Source organism: Cyprinodon tularosa, unplaced genomic scaffold (genome assembly GCF_016077235.1).
Source record: "Cyprinodon tularosa strain WSP-4 unplaced genomic scaffold, ASM1607723v1 ctg513, whole genome shotgun sequence".
NCBI lineage: Eukaryota > Metazoa > Chordata > Actinopteri > Cyprinodontiformes > Cyprinodontidae > Cyprinodon > Cyprinodon tularosa.
In genome coordinates this window covers 706,300-719,523 of record NW_024039245.1, presented here as the reverse complement: position 1 = coordinate 719,523, position 13,224 = coordinate 706,300, and the positions used below count along the sequence as shown (strand labels likewise).

The 13,224-nt window shown below is 39.8% G+C and overlaps 1 protein-coding gene and 1 long non-coding RNA gene across 2 annotated transcripts; one reads left to right on the top strand and one right to left on the bottom strand.

Annotated features, from left to right (window-relative positions):
* Positions 1-2,554: 2,554 nt before the first annotated feature.
* On the bottom strand, positions 2,555-3,173 carry LOC119795512. The gene is made up of 2 exons (XR_005282334.1): positions 3,052-3,173; positions 2,555-2,616 (listed from the first exon to the last, which is right to left on the bottom strand). It is a non-coding gene; the product is annotated as an uncharacterized LOC119795512 (long non-coding RNA).
* A 2,399-nt stretch (positions 3,174-5,572) lies between these two features.
* Positions 5,573-9,102, top strand: LOC119795523 (kelch-like protein 10). Its single transcript, XM_038303563.1, has 5 exons — positions 5,573-5,691; positions 5,929-6,415; positions 7,013-7,630; positions 7,807-7,956; positions 8,708-9,102. Exons 1-5 carry the CDS (start codon positions 5,573-5,575, stop codon positions 9,065-9,067), a joined length of 1,734 nt encoding a protein of 577 aa, XP_038159491.1. The 3' UTR covers positions 9,068-9,102.
* Positions 9,103-13,224: the final 4,122 nt, after the last annotated feature.

The following is a 13,224-nucleotide window of genomic DNA, read 5'->3' as shown; positions in this document are numbered from 1 at the left end:
TGGTGGGAGAATTCATGGCTTCAAGGAAGATGGCATGGCAGTTCCCCTCCTACCCTCCAATGCATGGGTCTCCACTTTGTTGGCACAAGAGGCACACAATGAGGGTCATGAAGGTGTGGCTGCTACCCTGCTAAAAATGAGAAAGAAAGCTTGGGTCATCCAAGGATGGAGAATTGCCCAGAAAGTAGTGGAACACTGCCTTTTCTGCAAAAAGTCCAAGGCAAAGAGATGCCAACAAGTGATGGGTGACCTGCCTCCAGAAAGAAGCAGCCCAGCAGCTCCATTTGAGTTCACCACAGTTGATCTATTTGGACCTTACCTTGTCAAAGATGACATAAAGAAACGAGTCTCAATGAAGGTGTGGGGTGTCGTTTTCAGCTGTATGGCCAGCAGAGCAATTCACGTGGACCTGGTCAACACAATGTCCACAGAAAGCTTCTTAATGGCATATCAACGATTTACTGCAATTAGAGGGCACCCAAGGAAGATCTGGTCCGATCCAGGAACAAACTTTATCGGCACCAAACCTGTCCTTAGAGAGTTGTACCAGTTCCTGGATTCTCAAGATAAAGCTGCAATAGAGGAAATGTCTGCTCAGAAAGGTACCGAGTGGGATTGGACAATTCATCCAGCTGACTCCCCTCATCGCAATGGGGCTGCTGAGGCTGCTGTCCGCATCGTCAAGAAGGCACTCAAGAGCCTGGGTAACAACACAAGCCTCAGCTACAGCGAGCTTCAGACAACTCTACAGCTTGCTGCAAACCTCGCCAACGAACGGCCAATAGATGCTCGGGTGCAGAGCTGTGAGGACTGTGTTCAGTACGTGTCACCCAACACACTTCTCCTGGGTCGTGCCTCTTCAAGTGGTGACATCAGAACGTTTGACTTCGCAAGCTACCCTTACAAAAGACTCAGAGAAATGCAACACCAAGTCAACAAGTTCTGGAGGTCTTGGAGCCAGCTCGCCAGCCCAAACTTATTCGTGAGAAGCAAATGGCACACCTCAAGTCAAAATGTCTCAGTCGGAGATATTGTTTGGTTATGTGACCAAAATGCAGTAAGAGGTCAATTCAAGTTGGGACGGGTCGTGAGTGTCAACCCTGATGCTAAAGGCATTGTTCGGGATGTACACGTTAAAGTAGTTCAAAGCTCCAATCTTTCTGCAACAGGACCCACATTGAGCAAACCATCAAGAGTCCTGAAAGAAACTGCCCAAACCACAGTCCTGCATAGAGATGTCCGACGCCTAGTTGTTCTGCTGCCAGTTGAGGAACAAGTCTCCGACTGGAGAAGGTCCTGACCGTCAGTTTGCAATTGCTGATGCTGCGATCTCTCCATCGTTTCCATGGAGAAATCGAGTGGGAGGTGTTCTGTCAAGCTGCCAGGTAGCCCCTCCTCCCCTCCCATCAGCAGGGAGGCACTAGGTGGAACTAATCTCCCAGCAATTTGGGCGTGCCAGGGACCTCTAAAGAAAAGGACCAAGAACTGCTGCATGGCAGAAATGTAAGCAGCTCATGTTTGGAGACAGCCAAAATTCTGCTCCATTGTGACTGTGCAAACAAGTCCTTCTACAAAAACTCTGAAAGACAACCGGTAAGACTCTTAATGCCCTTGATTCTCTGGCTGGACTTTCAAATCAAAGAACTTTATTAAGGTTAATACGGACTGTGGTTGGACTGTTGTTGGTTATTATTTGTGGAAATGTTTATGTTGGTATGTTAACAAATTGATTTAAAGAAAAGATGGTTTAAAAGTTGCAATTGTTTGTAGAAGTACATTTTGTTTTCTTAATTTGTATAGGATAACATTAAAAACTTTTGAAAATGTAGAAGTTAAAAACTATAGTTTGCTAAAATATTTAAATTAGCTAAAAAAATATACTGTTTAATTTATTGGCTAAAATTTAAGATTTAATTCATTTGGCTAAAATTGATCAACTTAATTTGGCTAAGAAATAAATAAAAAATAAGTTACTTTAAATTGTTGATGTATTTAAAAAAATATGTTTGTTTATTTTAGAACATGGTGGGAAATATTTTATTTAAAAAGGGCTAAAGTGCTTAAATTAATGATGGGTACAATTTTGTTTTAATCTTAAATGACTAATTGTTTTGTGTTACCTTCTATTTTCAATAAATAAATAATGAAATGATTATCAAATGGCTGTTCATTGAGTGAAATCCAGTTGGAATGTAGAGGACTATCCTTTTCAAGTGGGGAATTGCACAAGAAACCACATTAATACTTGACAGCTATGTCTTAGTGGTACCAAAGTATTGCAAGAAAATACCCCTTAAATTATTACACCTCCATCACCACCAAGGCAGACTAGGTGCATGATTTCATTATAGCCTTAGTTCCCTCACAGAAAAACAATTCATTAAACCAAGTCTCACAAACCTTATTTCTAGCCAAAAACTATTTTTGATCTTATGTGAGATGGATCTACAAAGCAAGAGCAGATTGTGTTAGAATATTAATCTTTTGAGATTCTACTCAAAATAAGTGCTACAATGTGTCAGTACAGTAACACCACTGCATTTGGTACATTGTACTCCGCCAGCAGTAAACAGGCCTCATCCACAGTTTTAGACAGCTTGTCTGCTGCATCCTTGTCTGAATTAAAAATAAAGTTGATCGTTAAGTTTTCATAACAATGTGATAAAACTTTAAACTATTTTATAGTCTCTCAAATACATTAATTTGGTAGATTTTGTTCTTTATTGCTCAGCATGAATTGGTCCTGTCAGGTGTTTAATAATATCTATAATACTAATATTCAACCAAGCTGAATGATTACATTTAAATAAATGACATGATTTTAGAATTTATTCTAGACACTATGTTTAACAATTTATTGTTAAATATTCACTTGTTATCTTTACATTTCTGTTTGTTTTGGAACTAAATCCTAAAACAGTAACTCTGGATTATATTACAATCATGAACTTCAGCTGCATTGTAAAACAAAACCATGTAAAAATCAACCCAAGCTACATAAACAATACAATCTAAATACATCTATCTTAGAAATAGATTGTCAGAGCTTACCAGTGATCTTCTCCAGGAGGGAAACATCCTGAACTTCCTGTGGAAGGGAGGCGATCTTCTGCCGAACAGCTGCGTCACCTGATGCAGCGTTCTCCAAATCCTGCAGAGCCTTAACCAGCTCCTCAGTCTGAAACCACTAAATTTATAAATATTGCTTTATTGTGACTACGATAAAAAAGGAGAGTCTTAGGAAACAGCAGAAATTAAAACTTAAAAGTCTTAAAGTTTTGTTAACAGACTGATCTTACGTTGAGAGACGTCAAAGTAACCAGAAAAAGGCTATGGAATATGTATGTGTGTACTTTGGTTCTGTGTGTACTAAAGTTCACAAACAACCAAGATACACAAGGAGACACTTTTATAACTTTTTATAACTTCTTGAATTTTTGTGTTTCTATAAAACATCCGTTACCATGGGTCTAGAAATAAGCAATGGCTTAATGGTTGCTTTAATTGTCACAGAACCTGGAGCAGCATGGGAGACATTTCAGTTTCAATACAGCCTGTACAGGAAAAGGCCACAGATATTATAAATGGGGGCCTTGCTGCGCCTTAAAGGCCTAAATGGCACTGGTCTTACATTAGATAAGAGAAAAAAAAGAGAAAAGCGTCACAATGGGAAAGAGGATTGTACCAGGCTCTGGTAAAGACATTGTAGGCCTCTGCAGTTTTAAAGGTAAAACTCTAATGAAACCGCTGATCTGCAGAGAAAGATTTAATGAGCATAGCCTTTGAATGGAACTGTCATGATGGGTTCACTAAAAGCGACCCAAGAATGCAGAACACCACTGACGGACACAAGGATGAAAGTTTAACAGTTTATTTAAGCACACGCACACAGAATATACTGGTTCAGGTTCGGGGCCTGGATTCTGGTTCACCGGAGTCTGCGTGAGAGACAGTTCAGTTAGCGTTGCCAACAGAAGTTTGATTTCCTGAAGTTTACTGATTGTACCTTGAGGGTTCTTGAGGTTAGCTTTGGGAGAGTCTCTGTTGGTTCTGGAGAAGAGTTCATCAGCAGAGTCCGTTTGCTGCTTCAGCGTCTCACGTCTTATTTGAACAGACCTTGGCTTTGGGTTTCCCAGCTCTAGTCCAGAGCTGCTTGGAGGTTCTTTGTGAATCTTCAGGTTTGGCTCTGAGGGTCGGCTCGGCAGGTTAGCTCTTCCTGAGCTTACACAGAGGAGGCACAGGTTTCCTGGAAAACAGAAACAAGGATTAGAATCCAAGCTGGATTCAAAAGTCATCGAATTACTCTGAGGATCTAGGTTTAAGCGCTGACCAACTGGAACAACACTGCGGCGTTGAGGCAAGGTCTGAAGACAGCTTAAGTAGTGGATCCTCTGATGATCTTGACGAGCTGCAGCTGTGCAGGAGGCTCCCTCAGAGGATCCACGGCGGACTCTGCTGGAGAAAGGTGGAATTTCTCCAGCTCCCAACAGGAACAAAACAGAAACAACTCTAGGTGTCAGTGATTATATCATTTTCCTGTGGTGTTCTTGCTCCATGAAGTGGTTCTAGGGTCTAAGAGTTGTGTTTAAAGGAATATTGATTGAAATTGCGATATAGAAACTAATTATCAATTTTGAAAGATAATTGATTTAATTTTGAGGGGTTGTGGGGTTGGGGTTTGTGGGGTTGGGTGGATACACACCCCACCCCCACAATCACCACCAGAAAAAAGAGGAATAAGAGAGGAAGAATAAAAAGAAAATAATTAAATACAAGGGAAAGGGTCCACGACTTGAACAGAACTAAATCAGAGAGAATCATGCACAGATTGTCTTTTTGAGATAATTTTTCCCTCTAATCATCATCTCAATTTAATTCAAGCTCATATTCCAAGTCAGCCTTGACTAGTAAGTAGCAACAAAAAAAATAAATCAAAAGAAAGAATTTCATTATATACTTCAGAAATTGTAGACTTTAAAATAGGGTCATGGGTTAGAAACTCCTCCCACTGCAGAGAGTTGGTGGGATAGGGTGAAAGTTTGTGAGTAAAACCTTGGAACAGTCAAATCGGAAAGAAAGATGGAGTTCTTCTGGAAGTTTTATAAATACCTTTTGTTTTTTTGTTAAAGTAATTCAGTTCATCTGCTTCTTTGCAGAGTTTAGCTGTCAGACCCAGTCACACTTTTCCACAAGTTTTGACTTCTGACTTCCACCTTTATTTTTTTTAAGAACACATATTTTAATGGCACAATTCTTTCTTTTATGTAATATATTTTTGCCCAGACAAAAGAAAATTTGAACAGGCACACAAACACCTGATTGAATTAGTATAATTTGGTTCTCATATGTGTATTATCAGTGGGGGGGGGTGAATTTAAGCGTAAATAAATCAAATTCTGACAGTTGAAATTATCTCAGAACTCTTCATTTGAAATTTGGTTGACATGACAATGGAACAGGACCTGTATTATCCAAGCAACATTTTCAAGCAGAATAATTTTTGCCCCTGCAAGGTCAACATCAGCAGGCCAGAAAGGCTTTTAATCCTCTGGAGGGACAAATAAGAGAAAACATGTCACTGCATAATGAGCTTCGCCTGACGAGGCAGTTGTGTGACGCTGTCATCAGGGTGGATGGTGCTGAATTTTCCGTGCACAAGCTTGTCCTGTGCAAATGCAGCCCATATTTCAGGTAAGGTCTTAGCAGTAGATACAGCAGACTATTGGAGAGTGAAAAAAATTGCCTGTTGACAAATGGAGAGACTTAATGGAAAACAAATAAGAGCAAGAGTCTGTGATAAGAAGTAAATTTAATGGAAAGTTCTGGCTATCGTTTGCTTTTGGATTCAGGATCTTCGTAATGATCTGAAACGATTTGTCTATTCATCAAATGTTTAATAAGTGTTTTCTCTTTCTTTGTTTTTCACAGGGCTCTGTTTAGCCGCTGGTCAACACCAGCCTGTGCGACCTTTGACATCCCTGGAGTCACACCCTACCAAATGTGCTTCATTATTGATTTTGCCTACAATGGCTATGTTCATCTGACAAACGAAAACGCTGAGGAGCTCTTCATAATGGCAGACCACTTTGGTATTAGTGGCCTTTTACAAGCTTGCAGTGATTTCTTGGAGAAACACCTGAGCCCCCTGAACTGCATCCAAATCTGGAAGCTTACGTATACGTTCTACCACCCTGAACTGAGAGACAAGGCCTTTTCATATGTCCTTAGACATTTTGAGGAGGTTGTCGCTACTTGTGGAGATTTCCTTCTTCTCTCTGCACAGAGTCTTGCTGAAATCATTGGGAGTGACCAGCTAATTGTAAAGCGGGAAGAGATAGTATATGAAGCCATCCTTAAATGGATGAACTATGCACCTGAGGAAAGGAAAGAACACAGCTCACTGCTGTTTCCCAAGGTACTTTGACAAAAACAGTCTTCACTTACAATTTACCCAAATCTTTCATACATAATTACATACATGAACAATCAAAATATTGATAGCAACTGCAGATCTGGATCTGGGTCATAAAGGCAGTAACCAAGAGTAGGGAGTGTATATGGTCTGTCATCTAGTGGCCAAATAGGTTGAGGCACAAGTGCCTAGGTGCTACTTTTAGCTGTGTTTAATATAGAAATTAATTATTAGGGAATCAGAATAGGAATATAAAAACTTGAGTTTAGGAGGGTGAGAAAAGGACTTGGCTGGACACAAGGACAAGGATATGATTCATGAAATAATTACATTCCAGCAGTGAAAAATGGTTTTACTTTTTCTCTAATTTTCTAAGGTCACAATTAAAAACACAGGGTTAGATTGAGTACAATTTTAGGTTTAAAAAAAACTTTACCAAAGAAAAACAACCAACCACTTAAACAATTTTATAATTAATCAACCAAGGCAGACGGAGTCTTGGAAAGGCAAGGGTTAAGACCTGTGGTTCTTGCTGGGCCCCCCGTTGATTTGGCACCCCTGCTTTATAAACCTAACTCATGTGCTTATGTCTCTTTACAGGTCAGACTGGCTTGGATGTCTCCAAAGTACCTGCGTGAAAATGTGAATGAGAGGGAATTTGTGGAATCAATTCCAGAACGTCAGGCGAAGTACTTCCATTCTCTGAAAATCATTCCAGACCACTGGAGGGAGACAAGCTACAGGTACTTCATCTGCCCAACTTTGGCAAAGCCCCGAGTCCCCCCCGCCCTCATGCTGGCTATAGGAGGATGGACTGAGAGAGGCCCTACCAGTTTGATTGAAGCCTATGAATCAAACACTGAGTACTGGAAACATGCGCCTATGACCACAGAAACTTCCCTGGTTTATCATGGGAGTGATTTCCTCGATGGATCAGTTTATATTGTTGGTGGCTATGATGGTGTTAAGCAGTTCAATGCCGTGCACAGACTTGACTTGGCCTTAATGACCTGGCATGAGGTGTCACCCATGCACAGCACGCGCAGCTTCATTAGTGTCACCGTGATGAATGGGTTCATATACGCCATGGGAGGTTGCAATGGACCCCAACGGCTCAACACTGTTGAGCGCCACGATCCAAGAAGCAACCAATGGACACTTATATCTTCCATGCATGAGAAAAGGAGTGATGCCAGTTGTACAACCCTTAATGGCAGAGTGAGTGACAGTAGTTTATTTTAAGGGCAACAAGGGTATATTAAAAATCTCATGGTGTCACACACGTTTGCCTATTGTTAAAAGTTAGTCCTAAAAACAACATATTTATAATGGTAGGGGGATTTCTAGAGATAGACCTCTTCAACCAAACACTTTTCTTTTAAAATGTTTTCCAGGTGTACATCTGCGGTGGCTTTAATGGAAGCGAGTATCTATCAACAGCTGAGGTTTACAACCCAGACACAGACCAGTGGACCATGATTGCCAACATGAGCAGCAAACGCAGCGGACTTGGTGTTGCTGCTTTTGGTGAATATATCTTTGCAGTAAGTATAGAGGTGCACAATCACAAGACTGAGCAAAGCAGAAATGTTTCTTTTTCAACCTAACCAAATGGTCCTGTCAATATTATGTGCCAAATAAATAAAATAATGTTTAGGTGTATTTACATTTCTGGAAAATTCAATGAAGAAAAACAAACTTCTATGGGTGTGTAGGTCTTCATTTTTCCACTTTATTATTACTTTTGAGACTTAAACAGCTTTATTAGAAAGCTGAAACAATTAGAGCTTAGAATAAGAATTCAACTTTATTGTCATTAGACTCTCACAAGTAAAAAGCAACAAAATTGTGGGTTTCAGTGTGGGGTTAAGGGTCTTGCTCATGCTCTGAGAAAGCTGCAAATACAGTTTGATCCCCACAGCCTGCACTCTGGGTCCCTGAGCAAGACTCTTAACCCCACACGGCTCCCTGGGCAACAGACAATGGCAGCCCACTGCTCACCAAGGGGATGGATTAAAATGCAGAGAGTGAATTTCCCAATTGTGGGAAAATAAAGAGATTTACATAACATTACATAACATAACTTCGTAAGACTTCTTGAAATCAAGATATATATAAATTCAAAACTAATCTTAAGTGCAATAAAAATAATACAAATGTGTAATAATATAATCATAAGAAAATAATATTATCTCTGACACCTTGTTAATTTGATGACACTGCGTAGGTTTCATTGATTATCTTATTCTGTTTTGTTCCATTCTGACCATATTCTCTTTAAATCTTTCTCTGCAGGTTGGTGGTTTCGATGGATTCTCACGTTTAAACACTGTTGAGGCCTACAATGTCTCCACCAAAACCTGGTGCAATTTTCCCAGCATGAAAAAGAAACGCAGCAACTTTGGCATTTCCGTGATGGAAGACCTCCTCTTTGCCGTCGGAGGCTTTGGTGGCGTCTCTACCATCTCTGATGTCGAGTTCTATGACATTAAGGCCAACATGTGGGTCAAAGCCAACAGCATGAAGATGTCCCGCAGCGCTCTGAGCTGCTGTGTGGTGGACAGGCTCTACAACACAGCTTATTATGCTGACCATCAAAATTCTCCCCAGCTCAACCACTTACCCTCTGCTGGGGAAGAAGAGATGGAGCAATGAAGTCCATCCATTGGTATTTCTCTATTAAAAAAATGTCCCTGCAAACATTTCTCCGTCTTATTTCACATACATTGATTGATTGATTGACTTTATGATCTAACTTTGTTAAAAAGTTTCAAGTTTATTGGCCAGCGAAAGAGCCGATGATGATGATGATGATTATGATGATGATGATGATGATGATGATGATGATGATGATGATGATGATGATGATGAGACAGGGGAGAAATAGTCCACTTCCACAGACAATGTTGCTATTTTCTCAGATGTGGCAGAAATCTTCTCAGCTGAGAATGAAAGTGATGGCCAGCTGTCTCTCAACCCCATTACAGATGTGTTTAACACACCATAAACCTCATTTCAACAAATGCTGTGGAGAATATTTAACAACCAATGCAGAGAGCAAGTTTGTGCACAGGTGTAGCATAGCAAAATGCACAGCTCTTTGGACCAAATCAAATAGGTCCACCCTTGCATCAGAAACAGTGGAGGAAGTCAGTAAAAGAAAGCTGCTGGAACCAACATCCCACAAGGTGGGATTCATTTATTGATGCTGTAAATAGAATAATAGAAATCCCATTGAGTGAGCTGAATATGTTGTGCACCAAGCTGGGAGTTAAGTTTTTCAAAAACGAAGAGTACCAGTTCCTACATGAATAATGCACTGTGATAAATGAAGCCTTTGACTGCAGCCCTAGACATTTTGCAAGGTGACTGCCCATATGTGACTTTACTACCTTTTGTGGCCCAGCTTTGACAACACACACAAAAAAAAAAATCCATAAAGGGCACAGATGCACCATGAACGAGTAATTTACACAGGCAAAAGAAAACATTTTCCAGATAGTTTTCTTAGTTTATTTCTCCTTAGGCAAGCAAAACAGAAAAGTACAAAAACTTACTGCATGCTGGTAAAAAAAAATAAAAAATACACCCACCCAGATGCATTTTGATCCTACTATTGACAGCCTATTTATAAACTTAATTCACCCAAATTGATCATAACTAAACAGAAACAAAGGGACATGACTAGATAACCAAAAAACATAATCTTAAAACAGATAAAGTAGAACAAATAAACTTAACTAGATTATCCATAAAAAAAACTTAATTTTCAAAAAAAAAAATAAAAAAAAAAATCCTACACTCCAGCCCCTAAATGTGCTTACACTTAATCATAATTACTGTTTCTCTAATAAGGAGCCATACTCCTAAAGAAACAAACTGGTAAACAACTAAAAAATACAAACAAAACTCCAATTGTGATCCCTTTATTTCCCTCTCATTCTATGATAGCGTTGTGCAAAATGAAATCCTGCAGATAGTGAATAAATGATTAACTAGAATTGGACTTGTAGTTAATTATTTAACTTATTCAAAATCGGAGGTGAAATCAATTTAGTGTTCTTAGTTGAATAATTGTTGCTCTAATTTGCTTACTTACCAGGGTTTACACCTTTCACCTCTGGATGGTTCCTGGACTGGCTGATAAAATCCAGGTATCCACACCAATTTAGTGACCAAGGCTCAGTTATCAGCAGAGCTATTAATTATCAATCAAAGAACTATTTATCCCTCTTTGTTCAAACTATTACCAAAAGAGGGTGGATCTGGCCTGAGTGATAAACCATTCGTATATGAATCACAAGCAACTGCAAGTTAAACAACAACGTCTTTATTCTAATACGGTAATTCAGGATTACAGAAATCTAACATCTATGCAAAACACTACACGCTATTAGAAAAATAAACAAGGGATAGACTAAGTGACTAGTTTTGAAAGAAAAAGAATAAAACCCTAAGAGTCCATTTAACTGGCTTCTGAGATTGTCCAAGATAGGCCAGATGTTAATACATTCAATAATGTCCGTCTGGAATAGCAGCAGGTATGATGATAACAACAGTGCAATTAAAACAACATAAATACATTCAGCTTAAATGATAAATGGTTAAAATGCATTAACAACAGCAGCGGAAGTTTGCTCAGCAAAGCCGCATGGACAGGGCTGTGTGTGTGTGTGTGTGTGTGTAGGGGGAATGTATCTGTGTGTGTTTTGGGGGGTGAGACCCCCCCTTTTCATATGATGAAAGGGAGGAGGGGGAGGGCAGCTTGTAACAATGGGTCCTCAACCACGTGACCACCAGTGTTGCCGATAACTACTTACTCTAGTAAGACTACTTTTTCCCTAACGAGTTATCTAACGCAACTACTACTCCAAAACTAGTAGTCAGATTAAAGTTACTTTTATAAAACACCATACGTTACTATTTATGCATTTCGGGGGAACGTGGGTTACGGTATTTAGGCCTACTATACATTCTTCTTTTATTTTTATATTTTTTGTCTTTTTCTTACAAGGTACATCATATCTGCTCTGCGGCGCCAAAATCAGATGAAAGATTCTATCTCGTCAGATCAGATGTGATGTGAACAATGAACATGGAAGGAGAGAAGTCCGCCTTAAGCAGTTGGAAATACAGGTATTATTTTGATTTTATTTTGGTTAAGAATGCCAACATTAAGGTCCGTTGTACACTTTGCGCTGGTGACAGAGTGTTGTCTACCTTCAAAAACACGACGTCAAACCTGAAAAAAACATCTGGAGAAACAGCACAGAACAACAAAACTAACGGAGCAAGTCCCATCCACGACAGACACAGGTGAAGGAGGTCCAAGACCTAGCAAGCAGAGGAAGCTAGGTCTCAGTGTAAAACAAGTGGGGTGGAGTTGAACAGGATGGTTGGGCATTATGTGTTCGAGGAAATGCTGCCTGTAAATACTGTGGACTCACCATCGTTTCGTGCCATCATATCCAAGATCCCTACCAGTAATGATACCGAGCTGCCTCACAGAACATGTTGTTCTAGTTACCTGGACAAACAACATGAAGCGAAAGAGACAAATCTGAAGGCTGCGCTACATCAGGTCGGTTTTGTGTCAACAACAGCTGATATTTGGACAGCTAACAATAAAAGTTACATTGGGTGACATTACACTGGCTTAGTAAAGACACGTTAGAACATATAAAGGCAGCTGTAGCATGCAAGAAGAGTACGAGGGAGACACATGTATGAAGTAATTGGACAAGAAATTGACGACATATACTCGGTGTATGGGATTGGGAACAAGGCAGTTGCAACAGTGACAGATAACGGCTCAAACTTTGTCAAGGCTTTTCGAGTTTACCAGGCTGTGTGTAGCGTTGATGAGATGGAGAAAGAGCCAAACCCAGATGATGACGTCACGTTTTTACCTATGGCAGAACTCTTGTCAGCTGAACATGAAAGTGATGCCGAATCGCAGATTATGCTTCCTCCACACCACAGGTGTGCTTTCCCCACAATCAACCTCATTTCCACAAATGATGTGAAAAAATATTTAACATCTAATGCGGACATTAAGGTTGTTTACAGGAGCAGCACAGCAAAATGCTCAGCTCTTTGGACACAAGCAAGTAGGTCCACCAGTGCATCAGAGGCAGTAGAGGAAGTAATTAGAAGAAAGCTCCTGGTGCCAACCACTACAAGGTGGAACTCATTTTTTCGATGCTTTGAAGAGAGTTACAGAAATCCCCATGAATGAGCTGAATACTCTGTACACCAAGCTGGGAGTGAAATGCTTCAAAGATAGACAATACCAATTCCTCAATGAATACTGCACGGCCAAAAAGCCGCTGACTGTGGCTCCGGACATTCTCAAAGCAGACTGTCCTTATGGAACTTTATTACCAACACTGGAAGTCCTGATGTAGAGGACCCTGGCTGTCAAAGATGCCCTTTCCACCATGACCGCAGGCCTTCCAGATGCTACTATATTTTTCATAGGAAGTATTTAAGTTGGATTTAAGGGAGTCAACAAACCATTTCATTTGTAATAAGTATTTCAGTTAAATGCAGTGAAGAATATTTTTTTAATACTGTTTTGTTCTAATGTTAGACAACATGCTCTAATGTTAGACAACTACAGGTTCAATGTAATGTTCAATATAGGCCTTAATGTTCATTAATCTATCCTGGGGGGGTATTAGGCCTGTGTACTACTTTTATTTGTAAGAGTTTTTTTGAAAAAAATATTTTAACTTAAGTCAAGGTCTGTCTTTTATTTATTCTTCATTTAAAAACCAAGTAAGCCTATCTCCAGGAAAGGCTTGCAAATG

Bases quoted from the DNA above. Each gene is read 5' to 3' on its own strand.
- LOC119795523 (XM_038303563.1), top strand. From the start codon at position 5,573: ATGTCACTGCATAATGAGCTTCGCCTGACGAGGCAGTTGTGTGACGCT. The intron at 5,692-5,928 runs GTAAGGTCTTAG...TGTTTTTCACAG, and splicing joins AAATGCAGCCCATATTTCAG to GGCTCTGTTTAGCCGCTGGT. The intron at 7,631-7,806 runs GTGAGTGACAGT...AATGTTTTCCAG, and splicing joins GTACAACCCTTAATGGCAGA to GTGTACATCTGCGGTGGCTT.